This window comes from Musca domestica, unplaced genomic scaffold, assembly GCF_030504385.1.
Source record: "Musca domestica strain aabys unplaced genomic scaffold, Musca_domestica.polishedcontigs.V.1.1 112, whole genome shotgun sequence".
NCBI classification, from domain to species: domain Eukaryota; kingdom Metazoa; phylum Arthropoda; class Insecta; order Diptera; family Muscidae; genus Musca; species Musca domestica.
The window spans coordinates 609,501-626,696 of NW_026712140.1; the positions used below are offsets into that span (position 1 = coordinate 609,501).

General features: G+C 35.6%; 1 protein-coding gene across 1 annotated transcript in view; it reads right to left on the reverse strand.

The window, feature by feature from the left end:
• Positions 1-17,196, reverse strand: part of LOC101898988 (headcase protein) — a 389,567-nt gene that overhangs the window by 367,139 nt on the left and 5,232 nt on the right. Inside the window, exon 2 of the mRNA XM_005178123.4 lies at positions 10,885-13,139. Within this exon, the coding sequence (XP_005178180.2) occupies positions 10,885-12,695 (1,811 nt within the window). The 5' untranslated portion in view covers positions 12,696-13,139. The remainder of the gene's footprint in view (positions 1-10,884; positions 13,140-17,196) is intronic.

A 17,196-nucleotide genomic window follows, 5' to 3' on the forward strand; every position in this document is an offset into this window, starting at 1 on the left:
AAATAAAATTTCTTAACAAATAATGTCCTTAAAAAAATCAACGAATTTTTGGTGTGGAGCCCCATGAAAAAATGCTTAAAAACTCGCCAGCTTTTCGTCAGAAAGCTCCCGTATAACAATTTCTTAAAAAAAATTACGATTTGTAGATGGGAAGTTCTATCTAAAATTCTGAAAAAAATTAAAAGGAAAATTTTTTTTCACGATCCCTAAAAAAAGTTTTTAAAATGTACGAGTTTTGGTTGGAAAATCTCAATAAATATGTTGGAATGTCTGAAGGGCTGAATTTAAAATACAGAAAGATATATGGATATATATACCCTTCACTTTCGTCGTACAGTAAAAACGAGCCGAAAATTAGTGTAATCTACAGGGTGAGATGAAAAAACTGCAACCAAATTCAGACTGCTGTCATTTCTAAGCCACTCGTCCGACAGCTGTTAAAATTATTCCAGTGACAGCTCATTATGTTGTTTACAAGTGTACAAAAGCATATTGGTGAGAATTTTCCAGAAAAAAAGATATTCGTAATGGAATTCAAGCGTGATAGTGTGATTTCTTTATATTTGGCTGGAAAACCATAAGTGGCTATCGTTAGAGCATTCAGCATTTAAATGCGAATAAATCTTTTGTGTCTCGTAACATCGCTAGTTACCGTGATACTGGTAGCGTAGCCCGACGTCAAGGAAGTGGACGGAAGAAAACAGCAACATCAGCCGAAAGGGTTCGAAAAGTAAAGAAGTGACTTGATCGAAAACCGCGTCACAGTGGCCGAAAAATGGCTCGTGAGCTGAACATATCGCAATATTCCATTCGGCAAATATTAAAAAATGAGCTCGGAGTAAAGCCATTAAAATTTCAAAAAGTGCAAGAACTTACACAGCAATAGGAAGAAAATAGACCCAAAAGAGCTAAAGAGTAGATTCGCTTGGCCGAAAGTGGTGAACTGCCGAATTTGCTTTTCTCCGATGAGAAAACATTCGTTGTCCAGCAGTTTGTAAACAAACAAAATTATCGTATTTACTTGCCAAACAGGTCAGCTGAAAATTTGCACATTCGGTTGGCCACCAGAACTCAAGCGCCGGCCATGGTGATGGTGTGGACATCGCCATAACAGCCGATGGTCGCTTTCCGCTCGTATTAATCGACCGTGGCATCAAAATAAATGCCGAATATTATGGCGAAAATATTCTGGGCACGCAAACATTTTGGCCGCAGACCTTGGGCATTCCAACAGGACTCAGCACCATCGCACTCAGCACGCGCCGTCCAAGAATGGTTACAAAATGAGGTTCATCCCCTTAATTTCCAGCCCACAATGCCCACCAAAATCTCCGGATACCATTCCTTTGAACTATTGTGTCTCGAGTATTTTGGAAAACATTGGAAAGTATTTTGTACACAAAAAAATTCCAATGTGTCGATCACCTCAAGCAAGCGCTTCGCCGGGAATGGACCAAAATACCGCAGAGCAACATTCGTTTGAAGGCCATAATTCGTGCCATAAGTAACCACTTCGAACAAATCTAAACTTATTGTAAAATTTGATGCTATTTCCGAAATTTTTTGCTTTCATTCAATAAAATTTAAAAAAAAAATGTAAAATTATGGCGTTTGACTTTGTTGCAGTTTTTTATCTCACCCTGTATTACAGCCTTAGGCACGCAAACATGTTAACCGCAGTCCTTGGACATTCCAACAGGACTCAGCACCATCGCACTCAGCACGCGCCACCCAAGAATGGTTACAAAATGAGGTTCCTCGCTTCATTTCCAGCGCACAAAGGCCACCAAAATCTCCGGATACCAATCCGTTGGACTGTTGTGTCTGGAGTATTTTGAAAAGCAAGGTTGGCACTAAAAAATGCCAAAGTGTCGAACACCTCAAGCCAGCGCTTCGCCGGGAATGGACCAAAATACCGCAGAGCAACATTCGTGCAGCGTGTGACAGGTCTCATTTGCCGTTTGAAGGCCATAATTCGTGCCAAAGGAGACCAATTCGAACAAATCTAAACTTATTCTAAAAATTGATGCTATTTCCGACATTTTTTGCTTTCATTCAATAAAATTTAAAAAAAAAGATGTAAAAATTATGTCGTTGGACTTTGTTGCAGTTTTTTTTGCCTCACCCTGTAGATATACATACCCTCACTTCGGTACGATTTTGTCGTACAGTACAAATGAACCGAAATTTCGTATAGCTACACCAACAATTTGAAACATAATTTAGGTGATAGAATGTCTCCTATCTAATCTCAGCTCGATCTCAACTTTCTAACAAACACTTAAATTTATTTTTGATTCTATTTTTATTATTATGTTTAATTTTCGAATTGCAAAAAATAAAAAACAAGCAGCAAAAACAAAAAACACTACTGGTGATAAATTGCTTTTGACGACGAAATTTTTGTGCGGTTATTTTTAGAATAAGAAAGTACTCATTGAATATATTTCAGAGTTTTCTTTTCATTAGTAATATTTGTGTGTTTATCTGTCAAGCTATGTATGATTGCACCATGTTTGCCTTCTTGCAAGTGTTTAATTCTTCTTCTTTTTCTTCACCTAAGTAAATGAGGTGGGAAAATGCCACTGTGAATGGGGTGGCAAGTTATTTGTTTTAGGTGTTTTTTTGTCTTAATTTTGTAGGTATCCTTTAGACTATGTGGCGGTTGTCTTCGGTTCCGTTTTCTTATGAAATTCATTGTCAAGGTTAATGGAAGTTTGGGTTTACTTTGACTTTCACCCAAATGGGATGCCAAAATGTGGTTTTGTGTTGGACGCCTAAAATTTAATTTGCTGTAATATTAATTACCATATCTGAGAACAAAATGAATATATGTTCCATAAAGTGACAAGTTCCTCTTAATTTCAAACTTATGAATATTTCAGGCCGCATTTTTTTCTTTTTTTGACCTTGCCAAAAATCATTTTCTTTTTAATTTTCTTCGTTCATAGCTAATACAATTAAAGTGGCCAATTTTCCTAATACTCTTCTATTACTCTCAAAAAAAAACATCTTGCATAAATTATAAACGAAAATAAATGCAGTTATTTTTTTTTTTTTTTTGCCTAGACATCAGCGATGATGACCGTAAAATCTCAACCCATAATGGGAGTGTTTTTTGTTCTTTAATTTTTAAATGAATTATTCCCTGATAAAGTGCATATGTTTTTCTCCCTCTCTCTATAGGCAAATAGCAACAGAGTGACCATTGACCATTAAAGTACTACAACAATGACCAAAAGCGCCATTGAAATACTTTCAATATGCCCAGATGTTTATGGTTCCATCATCATCGTCGTCAATGCCAGTCACCATCGTCGGCGTCATCATCATCATCATTTCATTAAGTGGAAATTGAAAATTGACTTAGTTTATTGTGAGGTCAAGGAAAATGTTTTTACTTTTTCATATGTATGTAAGCAATGATTTCGATTGCGAATAAATATTGTTTTATTTATTATTCATTTTATGCACACAAAACAAAATAAAAAGGAACGAAGAGAGAAATTATAAATGATTGCAATTTGTACTGCTTTTTCGATATCTCAACGTTAAAGGAAATAAAAAGTCAAATTGAAAATGAAAGTTCGTTTTGGTTTAGAATGTTTAAAATAAATGTTTTAAATTCTTGTTAACAAATTTTTTTAGAACAATTGTGAACTTAAAACGTGTTCTACCCAAAGAAAAGTTAAAAAGGTATTCTGGACAAGAGCTCAGATTTATTTGTTTTACTCGCTAGTGGGAGTGCTCGAAGGGAAGGAGTTTTACACGTTGTTGCCCTCCTCCCTTTTTTATTTGTGGGAGCTTTCGCGAGTTACTTCTGCTTGAAAAATAAGTGTTCGTGTCAAAACGCTTGAAATGGAGTAACAGTTTATTCTATTTATCTAGTGGCAGAGAAAACTAGAGCTTACTAGAGCAAGCTTTCGAAAAAAAAACAGAAACATGCAAAAAAACTATATGAAAAAATCTTTAAGATTACTCATTTTCGAACCAATTTCACTCTCCCTCGAAAACGAGAAAGCCCGCTCGCTCTTTGCCTAGTGACAGAGAAAAATAGAGCTTATTCGAAAAGCATTACTCTTTACTCTATTTCGAGCGGGGGTACTTTTGCCAGTAAAAAAAAGAAAATAGAATTTCAGAGATAAGATTCTCGCCAATGCAAAGCAAACCTGAGAAACCCCCCTGGACCATAGAAGATTTAATAATTTCTTTCAGCCACAAAAAAACAATTGAAAAGGTCTTCTGACAAAACCTGTAAAAGGTATTTTGGCCACACAAGACCTATAGTTCGAAATATGGATGGCCTGTAAAGGGTCTCCTGGCCTGTACAGCCTCTTCTGACCATAAAGAACCTGTAAAAAAAGTCGCCTGGCAATGGAAGATCCGCTAAGTGACTTCCGGCCATAGAAGACTTGTGAAAGGTGTACTTTCCATCAAATAACTGCAAAAGGTTTTCTGGCCACGAAAGACATACAAAAGATATTTTGGCCAAAGAAGGCCTGTAAAAGGTATTCTGTCCCGTCCATCGAAAACCTGTAAACGTTTATTTTTTCTTTCCATGGAAGACCTGTAAAGATACATTTGTCCATAGAAGAACTGTAAGAACTATAAAAAGCATTTTGGCCAAAGAAGATCTGTTAAAGGTCTTCCTTCCATCTGGAAAATTTATAAAAGACCTCTAAAAATTTTTTTCTGACCATCGTGGCCGCAGAAGAACTGCAAAAAGATTTCTAGCCATAGATGACCTTTAAAAAGGCTGATAGACAACCTAAAAAAGGTCTTTTTTTCCATCTGTAAAATTTCTTCTCACAATAGAACCCCTGTTTATGGTCTTCTGGGAACTAAAGAGATGGGGCTATGTAAGACATTTAGAAAGTCTTTTGACCATAGAACGGTAAACATTTTTCTAGCCATGGTAGACCTATAAAATGTCTTCTGGTAAATGGGGGACGTAAAAAGATCCCTAGTCATGAAAGGTTTGAAATGACTTCTAGGATCTTCTGACCACGAAAGACCTGTAAACGGACTGTAGCAGACATGAAAAAGGTGTTCTAACTGTATGAGAAAGGTCTTCTGCCTTCTGACCATGGAAAGCCAGTAAAATGACTTTTAGAGACGTGTTAAAAGTCTTCTGGCCATAGAACTGTACAAAGGGACACGGCGACCTATAAAATGTCGCCGGTGACGCTCTGAAAGGGGTATTATAGTCATGAAAGATATGAAATGATTTCAAGGATCTTCTGACCATGAACACCAGTAAGGAGCTGTGAAAAGTCTTCTAGCTTTAGAAGACCTGTAAGGGCCTCTATAGAAAGCCTGGCATAGACACCTGAAAGAAGCTGTCGGACCATAGCAGAGATGAAGTATAATATTGCCGTGGAAGATCTTTGAAAGGATATCTAGCTAATGAAGATCAATAGAAGGACTTCCAGTTTTTTATGACTAGCGAAAGGTCTACTAGATATATAAGGCTTGTGAGAGGTCTTTTTGCTATGAAAGACCAATGATAGCTCTTTCTGGTATAATAAATGTCTCACTACTATTATTGAAGACCTAAGAAAAGTCTACTAGCTATAGAAGACCTGAAAAAGTATTATAGCCTACGAATACCACTAAAAGGTTATCTCTTGCTTATGGAACACATCTAAAATGTAATCTTACTATAGAAGACGTGTGGAAGCTTTATAGGTTCTGTGAACAGTCTTCTAACTAGCGGAGTTGCTTCTTCTAGCTATGAAATACCCGCATAATATCCATGTCTCTAAAAGTGCCTACAAACTGATGATGTATTCCATGGAAAGAAATCCCTTCAAGCGATCTTCTACAAGTGTTCATTTATCCAGCGCCCAAATCTGTCAAGATTCTCGTGACGTTTCACCTCCATTGAGTTTTGTGTGTCATCATATAAAATAAACTCATTTTCATTTTATTATATCTTATTTTTATAAACAAATTTCAAACTGTTCTGTTGTGATTTTTCAAGGAAATACCATTAGCAGTCTCGTGGCTTATTTAATTTATTGTTGTTATAAATAATTTAAATTTAGTTTGCGTTTTTTCGTGTCATTCTTGTTTTCAAATTCATCGGAATTATACAAGATAATTCATTTTATTTATTCCCTTTGTTCAGTTTGTTGTTATCACTCAGTTTTTGGTTGTTTTTTCTTTTTTTTGTGAAATTATGTTAATTTTTTTTTTTTTGTTTTTGCAAAATTACGAATTTAATTGTTTATTATGCATTTCCTTTCTGTGTTGGAGGGAATTCGGTAGGTCAAGGTTTTTGGATTATTTTTAAATGTTATGCAGTATTACGATAACAGGAAATTAAATGGCAAATTAAAATTTCCACTTTCGATTAGTTGTTCTTCGTTGCTATTGGCGGAATGGAAGCAATTAAATACTATTGTGTATTACACGTTCGGATTTCAGCTGTTTGTAAATAATTTTAGTCCTTTGAGAGGCAAGCCAATAGCTATACGGTGTACTATGGTCCTTCGGTCGTAATATTGTAAGTTATAGCTAAAGGGTATATTGTGGTCCTTCGAGAAAAATACTTTTATCTGTTGTTTCAAATCCAAGTCAACGAAATCTCACAAAAATAGGGTGAAATGAAAAAAAAAACTGCAAGCAACTTCAGACTGCTGTCGTTTCTAAGCCACTCGTCCGACAGCTGTTAAAATTATTCCCAATGACAGCTCATTATTTTGTTTACAAGCGTACAAAAGCATTTTGCTGAGAATTTTTCGGAAAAAAAGTTAGTCGTGTTGGATTTCAAGCGTGATAGTGTGATTTGTTTCTATTTGGCTGGAGAACCACAAGTGGCTATCGCTCGTTACCGTGATACTGGTAGCGTAGCCTGACGTCAAGGAAGTGGACGGAAGAAAACAGCAATATCAGCAGAAATGGTTCGAAAAGTAAAGAAGCGACTTGATTGAAAACCATGTCGCAGTGGTTGAAAAATGGATCGTGAGCTGAACATATCGCAATATTCCATTCGACAAATATTGAATTGAATAGGCTAGGGGTAAATCGGTTAAAATTCCAAAAAGTGCAAGACCTTACAACGCGACAGAAAGAAAATAGACTCAAAAGGTCTAAAGAGTTGCTTCGCTTGGCCGAAGTGGTGAACTGCCGAATTTGGTTTTCTCCGATGAGAAAACATTCGTTGCCAAAGAGGTCAGCTAAAAATGTTCAACTTCGGTTGGCCACCGGAACTCAAGCGCTGGCCATGATAATCGTGTGGACCGCCATAACAGCCGATTGTCGCTCTCCGCTCGTATTAATCGACCGATCGATCGATCGATCAGAATAAATGACGAATATTATAGCGAAAATATTCTAGAGGGTGTATTAAAGCCTTGGGCATACAAACATTTTGGCTGCAGACCTTGGAGATTCCAACAGGACTACAGCACCATCGCACTCAGCACGCGCCACCCAAGAATGGTTACAAAATGAGGTTCCTCGCTTCATTTCCAGCTCACAATGGCCACTAAAATCTTCGGATACCACTCCCTTGGACTATTGTGTCTGGAGTATTTTGAAAAGGAAGGTTGGCACTAAAAAATACCAAATTGTCGATCACCACAATCAAGCGCTTTACCGGCAATGGGCCAAAATACCACAGGGCAACATTCGGCAAGCGTGTGACGGTTTCATTGGCCGTTTGAAGACCATAATACGTGCCAGAGGTGACCAATTCGAACAAATCTAAACTTATTCCTAAATTTGATGCTATTTCCGACATTTTTGTTTTCATTCTATAAAATTAAAAAGTATTAAAAAAATTATGGCATTTGTCTCTGTTGCAGTTTTTTATCTCACCCTGTATATATATTTTTGTACTTTTACTAAGAGTATTTGTTAAAAGTTTATGGAGAGGTAAAGCTCAGTTGCTCCGAATCTATATGTTTAATTTGTACGTGTTTTACAGCAAAAAAATTATTAAAAAAAGGTCCTACGACTTCAGATTGCATAACTCTGTTCAATGTTAAACATGACCAAGGCAATTTATTGATAATAATGTAAATAAATAAAAATTATAATTGAAATTAAGAATATTTGAGTATTGATAAACGAAAATGTGTGAAAATTCTTCACCAATCAATAACGTCGAAGAACCAATATGTGAAATTGTGTTTTGAAGGCTTCATCATTTAAAAAAAAGCTCTGCTACTTTTTGCTATTTGTTTTGTTTTTCTCATTATTGGTTTCTCATTATTATATTAACATTTCTAATCATTCTCTTTTTTGTTTTTTTTTTTATAAATTTAATTCCATGATCAAAAAATTATTAATATTCATAATTCGGTTAGTAACTATAATGATATGCATTGAAACCGAAAAAAAAAGAAAAAAAAAACAAACATATTCCGGTTAAACAGCTGCTGCTGTTTCGTTATCATTAAACTTTTGTTTCTCGTAATTTGTATTTTAGTTTTGCAAATTTTTTTTCTGTTCAAAATGTGTTACTAATCCAATTTAAGCAGGGGGATTTTGTTCGAAATTTCTTTTTCGACAAACTTTTGTTTGATCATCAAAAGAGAAGCAAAACAAAAACAATCATGCGACAAAATAACAACAACAACATTTTCAAGGCTACTGCTAAATGCAACGATTATACCAAAATTAAACAAATTAATTCATAAATTTTGTTTAACTAAACTGGTTTAACTGCCTCCAATCGTTGGGGTATCGTAACAATTATATGATTTTTTGTTTTAAGAGCTATACACCAAAAAATATTCATTTAGATATGGTTAATTCCATAAAAATGCCAAAGTCTATTTTAAAATAAAAAACAACAACAACAAGTTGAATAATTAAGTGTCTCACTTGGTGGCAGCAATCGTGTGAGTAGATATCAAAATGTCGATAACGAATACTAATCACGTTATTAAATAGGACAGAGAAGACACGGGGAGAAATTACACAACAGATAAAGTCTGTATGACATAAAATTAGCAGCCAGGAGGAGGGTTCTCTGCAGCGAATATTGAGAAAGTGTTCTGTAGGTCTTAAAGAGTTATTTTTCTAGTTTATGTCTGTAGCAACCCTCTCAAAATGTATTCTTACTACAGAAAGACGTCTTGCTGTCTTCGATCCATTTAAAGATCAACTTTCTGCGTAAGTATTTTAAGAGGGATTTTATCCGCAGTAGACCATCTGCTGAAGTGTAAGTGTAAAATCATTTCAAATAAAGATATTAGATTTAAAAAAACGTTGTCCATAGAAGCTTTTAAAACACAATTATTTTCTGGCCATAGACCTTAAAAATATCAGGCCACAGAAGACCTGTGAAATATTTTTGAGCATGGAAGACCTGTATATAATCTTTTGGCTATGGACGACTTGTAAAGGCTTTCCTGGTAATAGAGGACCTGTAATATATCGTCTTGCTACGTAAGGTTTGTAAAGGACCTTCTCACCATCAAAGGCCTGTAAAAGGTCTTCTAGCATGTAAAGGGTTTTCTAACCATGAAAAACTTGCTAAGGGTCATCTGGCCATGGGAGACTTGAACAATGTCTTTTGGTCAAAGAAACCCATTTTTCTGGCCAAGGACGAGCTGTACAAAGTTTTCAAGGCCTTTAAAAGGTCTTTCGGCCATAGAAAAAGTGCAAGATTTTTAGAAAACTTTAGAAAAACTTTAGAAATATTTAAAAATCTTCTTCACTCCACAGAGTGACCTGCAAAAGTCCTTCAGTCCTCCCATTAAGAGTTTTGGGTCTCCATCAGGAGATTTTCATAACATGGAATTCCAAGGAGGGGTTCTCTATCTTTAAAATACCTTTACTAGACCTTTTTTGAATATATTTTAGGTGTTGGCGACTTTGTTAGAGGTCTTCTGTCTACGACTTTAATAGATAAATAGCATATGTTGATCTAATGTAGGTAGCAGGTCACCTTAAAGGTCTTTTATGGGTAGAATACCTCTCAAAACGTTTATTATTAATTGAAGACGTCTTTAAAGCCTTCTAGAGATAGTGGAGGATATAGAAGTATAGAAGTAATTTCCGAAATGTATCAATAGAAGACCCTTAAAGCTCTATATCTATGGGAGTTCTGTAAGAGATCTTTTATCAAGAAAAAAAAACGTTAAGAGATATTTATAAATATAAGACCTTCTACCCATAGAGGACCTTCTACAGATGGTCTTGAGGATCTATGTTATCAAAAAAAAAAAAAAAAAAAAAAAATAACACCAAAAATATTCTTCTATTGCATATGGGTCTTCGATTTTAAAACATCTTTAAGGGGATTTCAATCTGTTGAAGACTAGAGTCTAAGTATTCTTCTGCATGTAAAAACCTTGAGAAGGCACCGCTACCTCCTCCGAAATTCTCGAACTTCGTTTTTTACTCGAGTTCGATAGGAATTACTCCTTATAGTTACCAGTAGGAGTGGTCTGTTCTATCCTGTCTTCGTACCAAAAATAAAGTTTGTAGAAATTGGAATGTGCGACACTTGAAGGTAATCATTTTATAAGATTTCTAAAGCTTCCAAACTATAAACCTTTGTGGGGGAGGTACTTAAGGAGTGATTCGATATAAAACTACTCGTAAAGTAAACTCTTACTCTATTTCAAACAGGATTTATTCGCGAGCGCATCCATAAATTGTGTGTAAAATTCTACACTTCGAGCACAAACGCTCCCGAGTATGTTTCGCTCGTTAGTAAAAACGAGAAAATATGATCTCTGAACCTCATAAGGTCTTTCATCTGCAAAATAAATTCTATAGAAGACCTTGAGGAAGCCCTATGTCTGTAGGAGACATTTACAAGGACTTATTTTCATTTAAAAGGTTTTTGTATCTGTAAGAGACTTATTCTATCTTTAGAATTTTAAATACATAAGAATCTTAGAGAAAAATATCATCACTTACCGAACTCTCTCTGAATAAAGCTCGACTTCTTTGACTTTTTGCTGCAACAGAAGTTGTTGCTGTTCAAACGGTGTCAAATGTTTAAGACCATTGGTCAAGATAGTGCCAGAAGGACATTGTTGCTGCTGCTGTTGTTGTTGTTTAATCAATAAAGCTGTGGTGGCAACTACAGAGGCAGCAGTAGAATTGTTGGTAACGGTAGCGCCTACACCACCATTTCCCAGGAGAACCGACGATTGTAATCCATTAAGAATATTTTTCGTTAGAGACGATTGCTGTTGCTGCTGCTGCTGCATTAATGAGGTTTGCTGTTGTTGTTGATTGTTTAGTGTGGCCTGAGGATAGAATCCATTTAGATTCAAACTCTGCAATGTGGCCAATTGATTGGTAGACGCTGAAGAAGATGAAATCGAAGAATTCAATAGACCATTGGATGAAGTGACGGAAGAGGTGGTGGTTGGTACCAACGTCAGCTCACCACTGCAAAAAGATATGGCCGAGGGTGAAGAGGAGCCACTGTGGCTATTACTGGCCGATGAGATGCTATTGGTGCGTGGGCGTAAATCCAAACCCAAAATATTATTGGAGCCATTCAAGAGATTATTGATGGAGGACATGACGGTGGCCGGTAGCTCAGCTAGGCCAGAATTGGTGTTGTTGTTGTTTTGCATTTGATTTTGTTGCTGCTGATGATGCAAACCGGAGCCAATGACACCTACATTGGGTGTACTGTTGCCAGTGGATGAAGATGATGTGGAATTGGAGGAATTGTGATGACCATTGTTGGTATCGGTTTTGTGTTCTCCCACCACATTATTTGTGTTGGCAGAAACTACAGCTGACATTTGTTGTGGTTGTGTTTGTTGCTGTTGTTGTTGTTGCTGACCATTGACCTGCAAAGGTGCCAAAGTTTTATTCGACTGAGTAGTTTGTTGTTGTTGCTGCTGCTGTTGTTGTCGATTCCGTTTGTTTTTCTTTTTCTTCTTCTCCTCATCTTCCTGACAGCCGCCACTAACACCATTGGTCGTGGCATTGCCATTCATTATCCTTTGGCCATTCATGGCATATTGTTGACCAGCAGGCTTGGGCGGCACCCATTCCAAATCCTTGCGCAAATGACCACGTGAGCATTTACAACCGCACACCTTGTAGACCAAATCGTAACCTTTCTTGGTCCATAGATTTTGAGCCTTCTGCCGATCTGACCATGAACGCGCCCTACCACCCATTGACTTGAGGGATTGTAGGACGGATTGCTCCCAGTTGTCGAAACATTCCCGATGCATATACTGACCCACATTACAGTTCTCATTGTTGCAAATCACTTTCACACAATCGGATAAGTCGTCCAAATTGATGAGGGGCGAATCGGATTTGAAACACTCACCACCGGGATGGCAACAGCGAACATATTGATCGCCCTTGTTGGTGTTGTTGTGATTAGGAGTCAATGTATTGTTGTTGTTGTTATTGTTGGTGGTTATTGCGGTTTGCATGGGTGACATATTGCTGGCGCCGTTATTATTACCGTTACTGCTGTTGCTGCTACTAATCCCAGATTCTTCGCTTAGATGCGTGGGTGGTTGCAGAGGTGCTGTCGTCGTGTAGAAGCTGTTGAACAGCGTTGTTGTCGACGCCGATGACGTGGAATTAGCCACCAAAAATGCCGAAGATGTGGCTGCCACCGATACCGATGTCAAAGAAGCTGTGGACGACGATGACAACGTTTGATTTGCGGTTGACTGTTGCGGTGTTTGCTGCGTTACAATGCTGTTGGTATTGTGATTGCGACGTGGCGCCATAAGTAGCATTTAAATGGGGCTTACAGTACCGATAACGAAGAAACTTTTCTCGACGATGATTGTTGTTGAGACGATGACTTTAATGCAGAAATTGATTGCCGCTGTAAATCGACCGGAGAGCTTTACTTTTGTTTATCAATATGGAATTGTTAAAAGTTGTCGGGCGTAACAACCAAATCAAAACTCGTTTTAATTCATTATACTTTTTTTAGGTTTAGCGATAATATTGCTATTTTTACATTTTGTTGTGAATAATTCAGAATTTTGTTTTTTTTTTTTATAAAAGGAAAATTGTATTGCTTGTATTTTCACTGATTGTTTAATTTGTCGATTGTTTAAAATTATGAAAAGTAGTTTTTTTCTGTTTTTGATTGAAAAGTTCTTAGAAGTATTCCATTCTGTCGAATAAGAAAAAGTTCAAGTCTTTAAATTTTGATTTTTCTATTGTCGCGCCTGAAAGAGAATAGAGCGGGTTTAAATTAGGTATGAATTTTGAAAATGTTCTTATGTTGTAAAAATGTCAATTTCAATATCCTAAAAATGTATTTTAAGTTCAGTAAGTTATTTTAATAAAGGGAGGGTACCTTTGCACAAATATTCTCAAAATGTGGGTTGCAGGAAAATGAGCCTATATTTTTGATAGAAACCTACCACCGACGAAACCAGAAATGCCTTTCGTTGGATTGCCCAACGACAAAAAAAAGAGATTTTCGAGCGAAATGCTAAAAAATATATAAAAATAAAACATCTAAATGTTCAAAAAAATCTCTGGAATATTTAAATTTCGGAGCATATATGAAGGGCTCACTGCTATACCGAACCAAGTCATGAAAAATAAAAAATGCCGAAACTAGTGCCAATGTCCCCGCATATGGCAACTCTGTTTACTCTGTAAAGCACAATGTCAAAAAGTGTTTCGTTCCAAAGATAACGTTAAAAAACCTAAGTCCACGACTGTCATTTTCGTTTTTATTCAAAGCAAAAATGAACCAAGTCAGTGTGTTTCACTTTGAATCAGCGTATATATAGATATCAGCAATGATTCAATGTTGATTTAGTGATGTCCATCCGTCTGTCTGTCCATCTGTGGAAATCACTCTAGCTTCCGAGGCGTTTGTAGTAGGTTGATAAAATTTACTCAGATGTGTGTTTGGTCTACAGGGCTTTTGGTATTGGAAATGATCGGTATTTTGATGACTTTAATGACATTATTCACCAATTTTTTTCATATTTCGTATTCGGTATTATGATGTTTTTGCGATATTATTTACCGGATTTTTTCAAGTTTCCTATTTGAATATTGTAATGGACTATGACAAAACTTGGCTGTGCAGGTCCACATTTTCGTATATACCCCCATATTACGATAACTCTCTATATTCGGTATTTTTATGATTTTTAAAAGTATTTTTTAATATCCAAATTCTTTCCAAATGGTAGAGGGTATTCAAAGCTCGGCCCGACCGAACTTACTGCTTTTTATTTGATATACTTTTTCCTAATACACATTAAAATAGTATGGGCACAATTACAAGAAAATCTTACATTATTCCATATTCATCTCATGTTTCTGGTTGAGAGAAATATTTAGATATAGCAAGTTGTAAAGAATCATCGACTTGTTTCGCAAGTTATGACAGATAAAGGCATTGATAATTGTGACCCCTTGTGGGTGATGTACCGGAAGTGGTTCGCAGATATATTCCATCTTCACAACAAATATTGTGTTAGCGAAAATGTTTGTATGTGTGAAATCTAAAGGGAGTTGGATGATTATTTCGTTTTCTTTCAGTTTTGTTTTTCAAAATCTTGAACCCTGTGTGGAAAGGTACCAGAAGAAATGGTCCGATCTCTACCATCTTTATAACAGATCTTGTGTTGAAGGAAATTTTGAAATGTACCCAATCTGAATGAAATCGAATAATATCGCATCTTATGAGCTTCATGGATATTCAAAATGTTGACCCTTTGTGGGGATGATACCAGAGGTAGTGGAGCGATATATTCCATATTCACAGCAGAGCGTGGGTTAATAAAAATATTCTGATCTGTGTAATTTGAACACAATCGGAAAATTTCATCACATTTTATAAGAGTTATAATTATTCAAAATGTTTACCCTTTGTGGGGGAGGTACTTGTTGGAATGGACCACTGGAGCACTGACCGAATAAGGATAACTTTCGAATATGTGATGAACTTAACATGAAAATAAAATTCGATGAAGACGAAAATACAAATTTAATTTGGCAAAAGGAACTTCACTTAAAAGCAGCACAGCTAGCTCGAGACTCACTGAATACAGAAGTGCCATCTGATGAGCACTATTTCTGTACTTTCGACATTCAAAAAGCATTGCCTTTTCCAAAGCTATCAACATCAGTTGCTTATTACAAGCGAAACATCAACTATATTTAGTCATAAAATGAACAATTTATTTATTTTTTTGACTTGGTTCGCTTTAGCTGTAAAACCTTCAAATTTTATTCAGAGTAATAACGAACCAAAGCAGGTTTTTTGTTTTTGAATATTTTTTTTAGCAATATATTTAAATTATTTTTCTTTTAACTTTATATCATTAGTTAATTTTGAATATAGACGTTTACATTTTCTTTTGGTAGACTAAAATATTGCTTCCAGAAATTAATTGCAGTACATTTACTTTACCTCTAACTATCTTGGAATTATGTTTTTATGACTTAGTTCGGTATAGCTGTGAGCCCTTCATATATAGTAATAATCATAAATGGCCTGACAGGATTTGTGAAGCATATGACATACTTTTCCGACATATCATGCATACGTCGATAAAGTCGTAAACCTAGACAAAATAAGAATTTTTAAATTAAATACATAATATTAAATATTTGCCCAGCTTATCATTATTGTTATTGTCTATAATCTGGCAAATTGTTCGAAAAATTATTAATTATAGCTTTACGGATATTACATACCGCTCATTTTCTCATAGAGTGTCTCATCTCAAGAAATTGATTTTCTATAAAAAAAACCCGAATTTTTTTCTGGCCTGGCATATGTTTGAGGACATTTTACACATAGTTTGAATTGTGTCTTATAAAAAGTTATTTCTGAGAAGTTCTTATCTCTTATGTGTATTTCTTTATGAAATAAGTATATTTTGTAGGTTTTTTTTTAATTTGGACCAAACATTATAGGATACAAATTTTAACTACCCCAAGCACCTATCATAGTATTTATAAAAAAAAAACAGCTTTAAAAGAAAACTCCCATTGACCCATTTTTTTCTATCAGGAATTAAAAATTAAGCTGAATTAGATAGTTTGAAAGTATTTTCACAAAAAAAAAAAAAAAAAACAATTAAAGAAGAAGCGAAGTTCAGCCGGGCCGGGCTTTTAATACCCTCCACCATTTTGAAGGAAATTGAACATTTTTGAAAAAATAAATCCGGAAACTACGAAGACGTGGACCTGTGCCCATTAGGAACTTCAAATACGAAATTTGTTACAATTTCGGTGAATAATGTCGCAAAAATCATGAAATTACGGAGTATCGGGAGGGTGGGCCTGCAGAGACAATGTAGTCTTAAGTTGTAGTACCCTAATTTGAAACGATTCCGGTGAATAATGTTTCTGAAATCAGCAAAATACCGAGTATCAGGAGGTATCGTTACATGGGGGCTATACGAAGACGTAGACCGACATGGCTCATTTACGAACTTAAACTGCCTACTGGCAAACTATGCATGTATGCACAATTTTAGCCTTTTATTATCTAAATTGGTTCGAAAGATAACGTGATTACAATAGACAGACGGACATCGCTAGATCATTTTAGAATTTTACGCTGTTCCAGAATATATATACTTTGTAGGGTCTATTATGAATATTTCGGCCAATCAGTGAAAATTATCTATCTTCAGTGAAAATTATCTTCTAGACTGGTCAAGTTTAATACAACTGCGATTGTGGCGTTGGTAATATTAGAAACTATATGCCCCAAGCTAATATAAGATCGGTTAAGAAGACTTCTTTTAACAACAATTTGACAATAAATACTCTGTTCCAGAACTGTAAGAATGTAAAACTTTTTACTACAATAACCGATTTTTCCTTTATAATATCGGAAAAAATTGCAAAACTAGAAGATTCTTGAAGTCTATGAATAGGTCAAAACTTAGTAGTTTTAAAAGTATTGTGATTTTAATCTCTTTGAATTTCAAAACATAATTTTGTCTTTTGAAGCAAACTTAGTTTCAGAAATTATTGGAGGAATGCTAGGGGCGGTAGCCGGATATGTCCAGCAATAGCAATGTAAACTAAGTTTTCTTTTATATTAAAACCAGCATCTCGAAGGACTTGACAGAATTGTTTAGCACGGGTTCATAAAATTTGAAAGACATCGTCACATATAACACCAAGTTGAAAATGTTTGAGTGTCAGCCACATATAACTTGGCATATATTTTGTTGACAACCATAAAAGCTCGACTTCTTGGGTTATTATAAAAAAAACTGAGTCCCAAAAAATTAT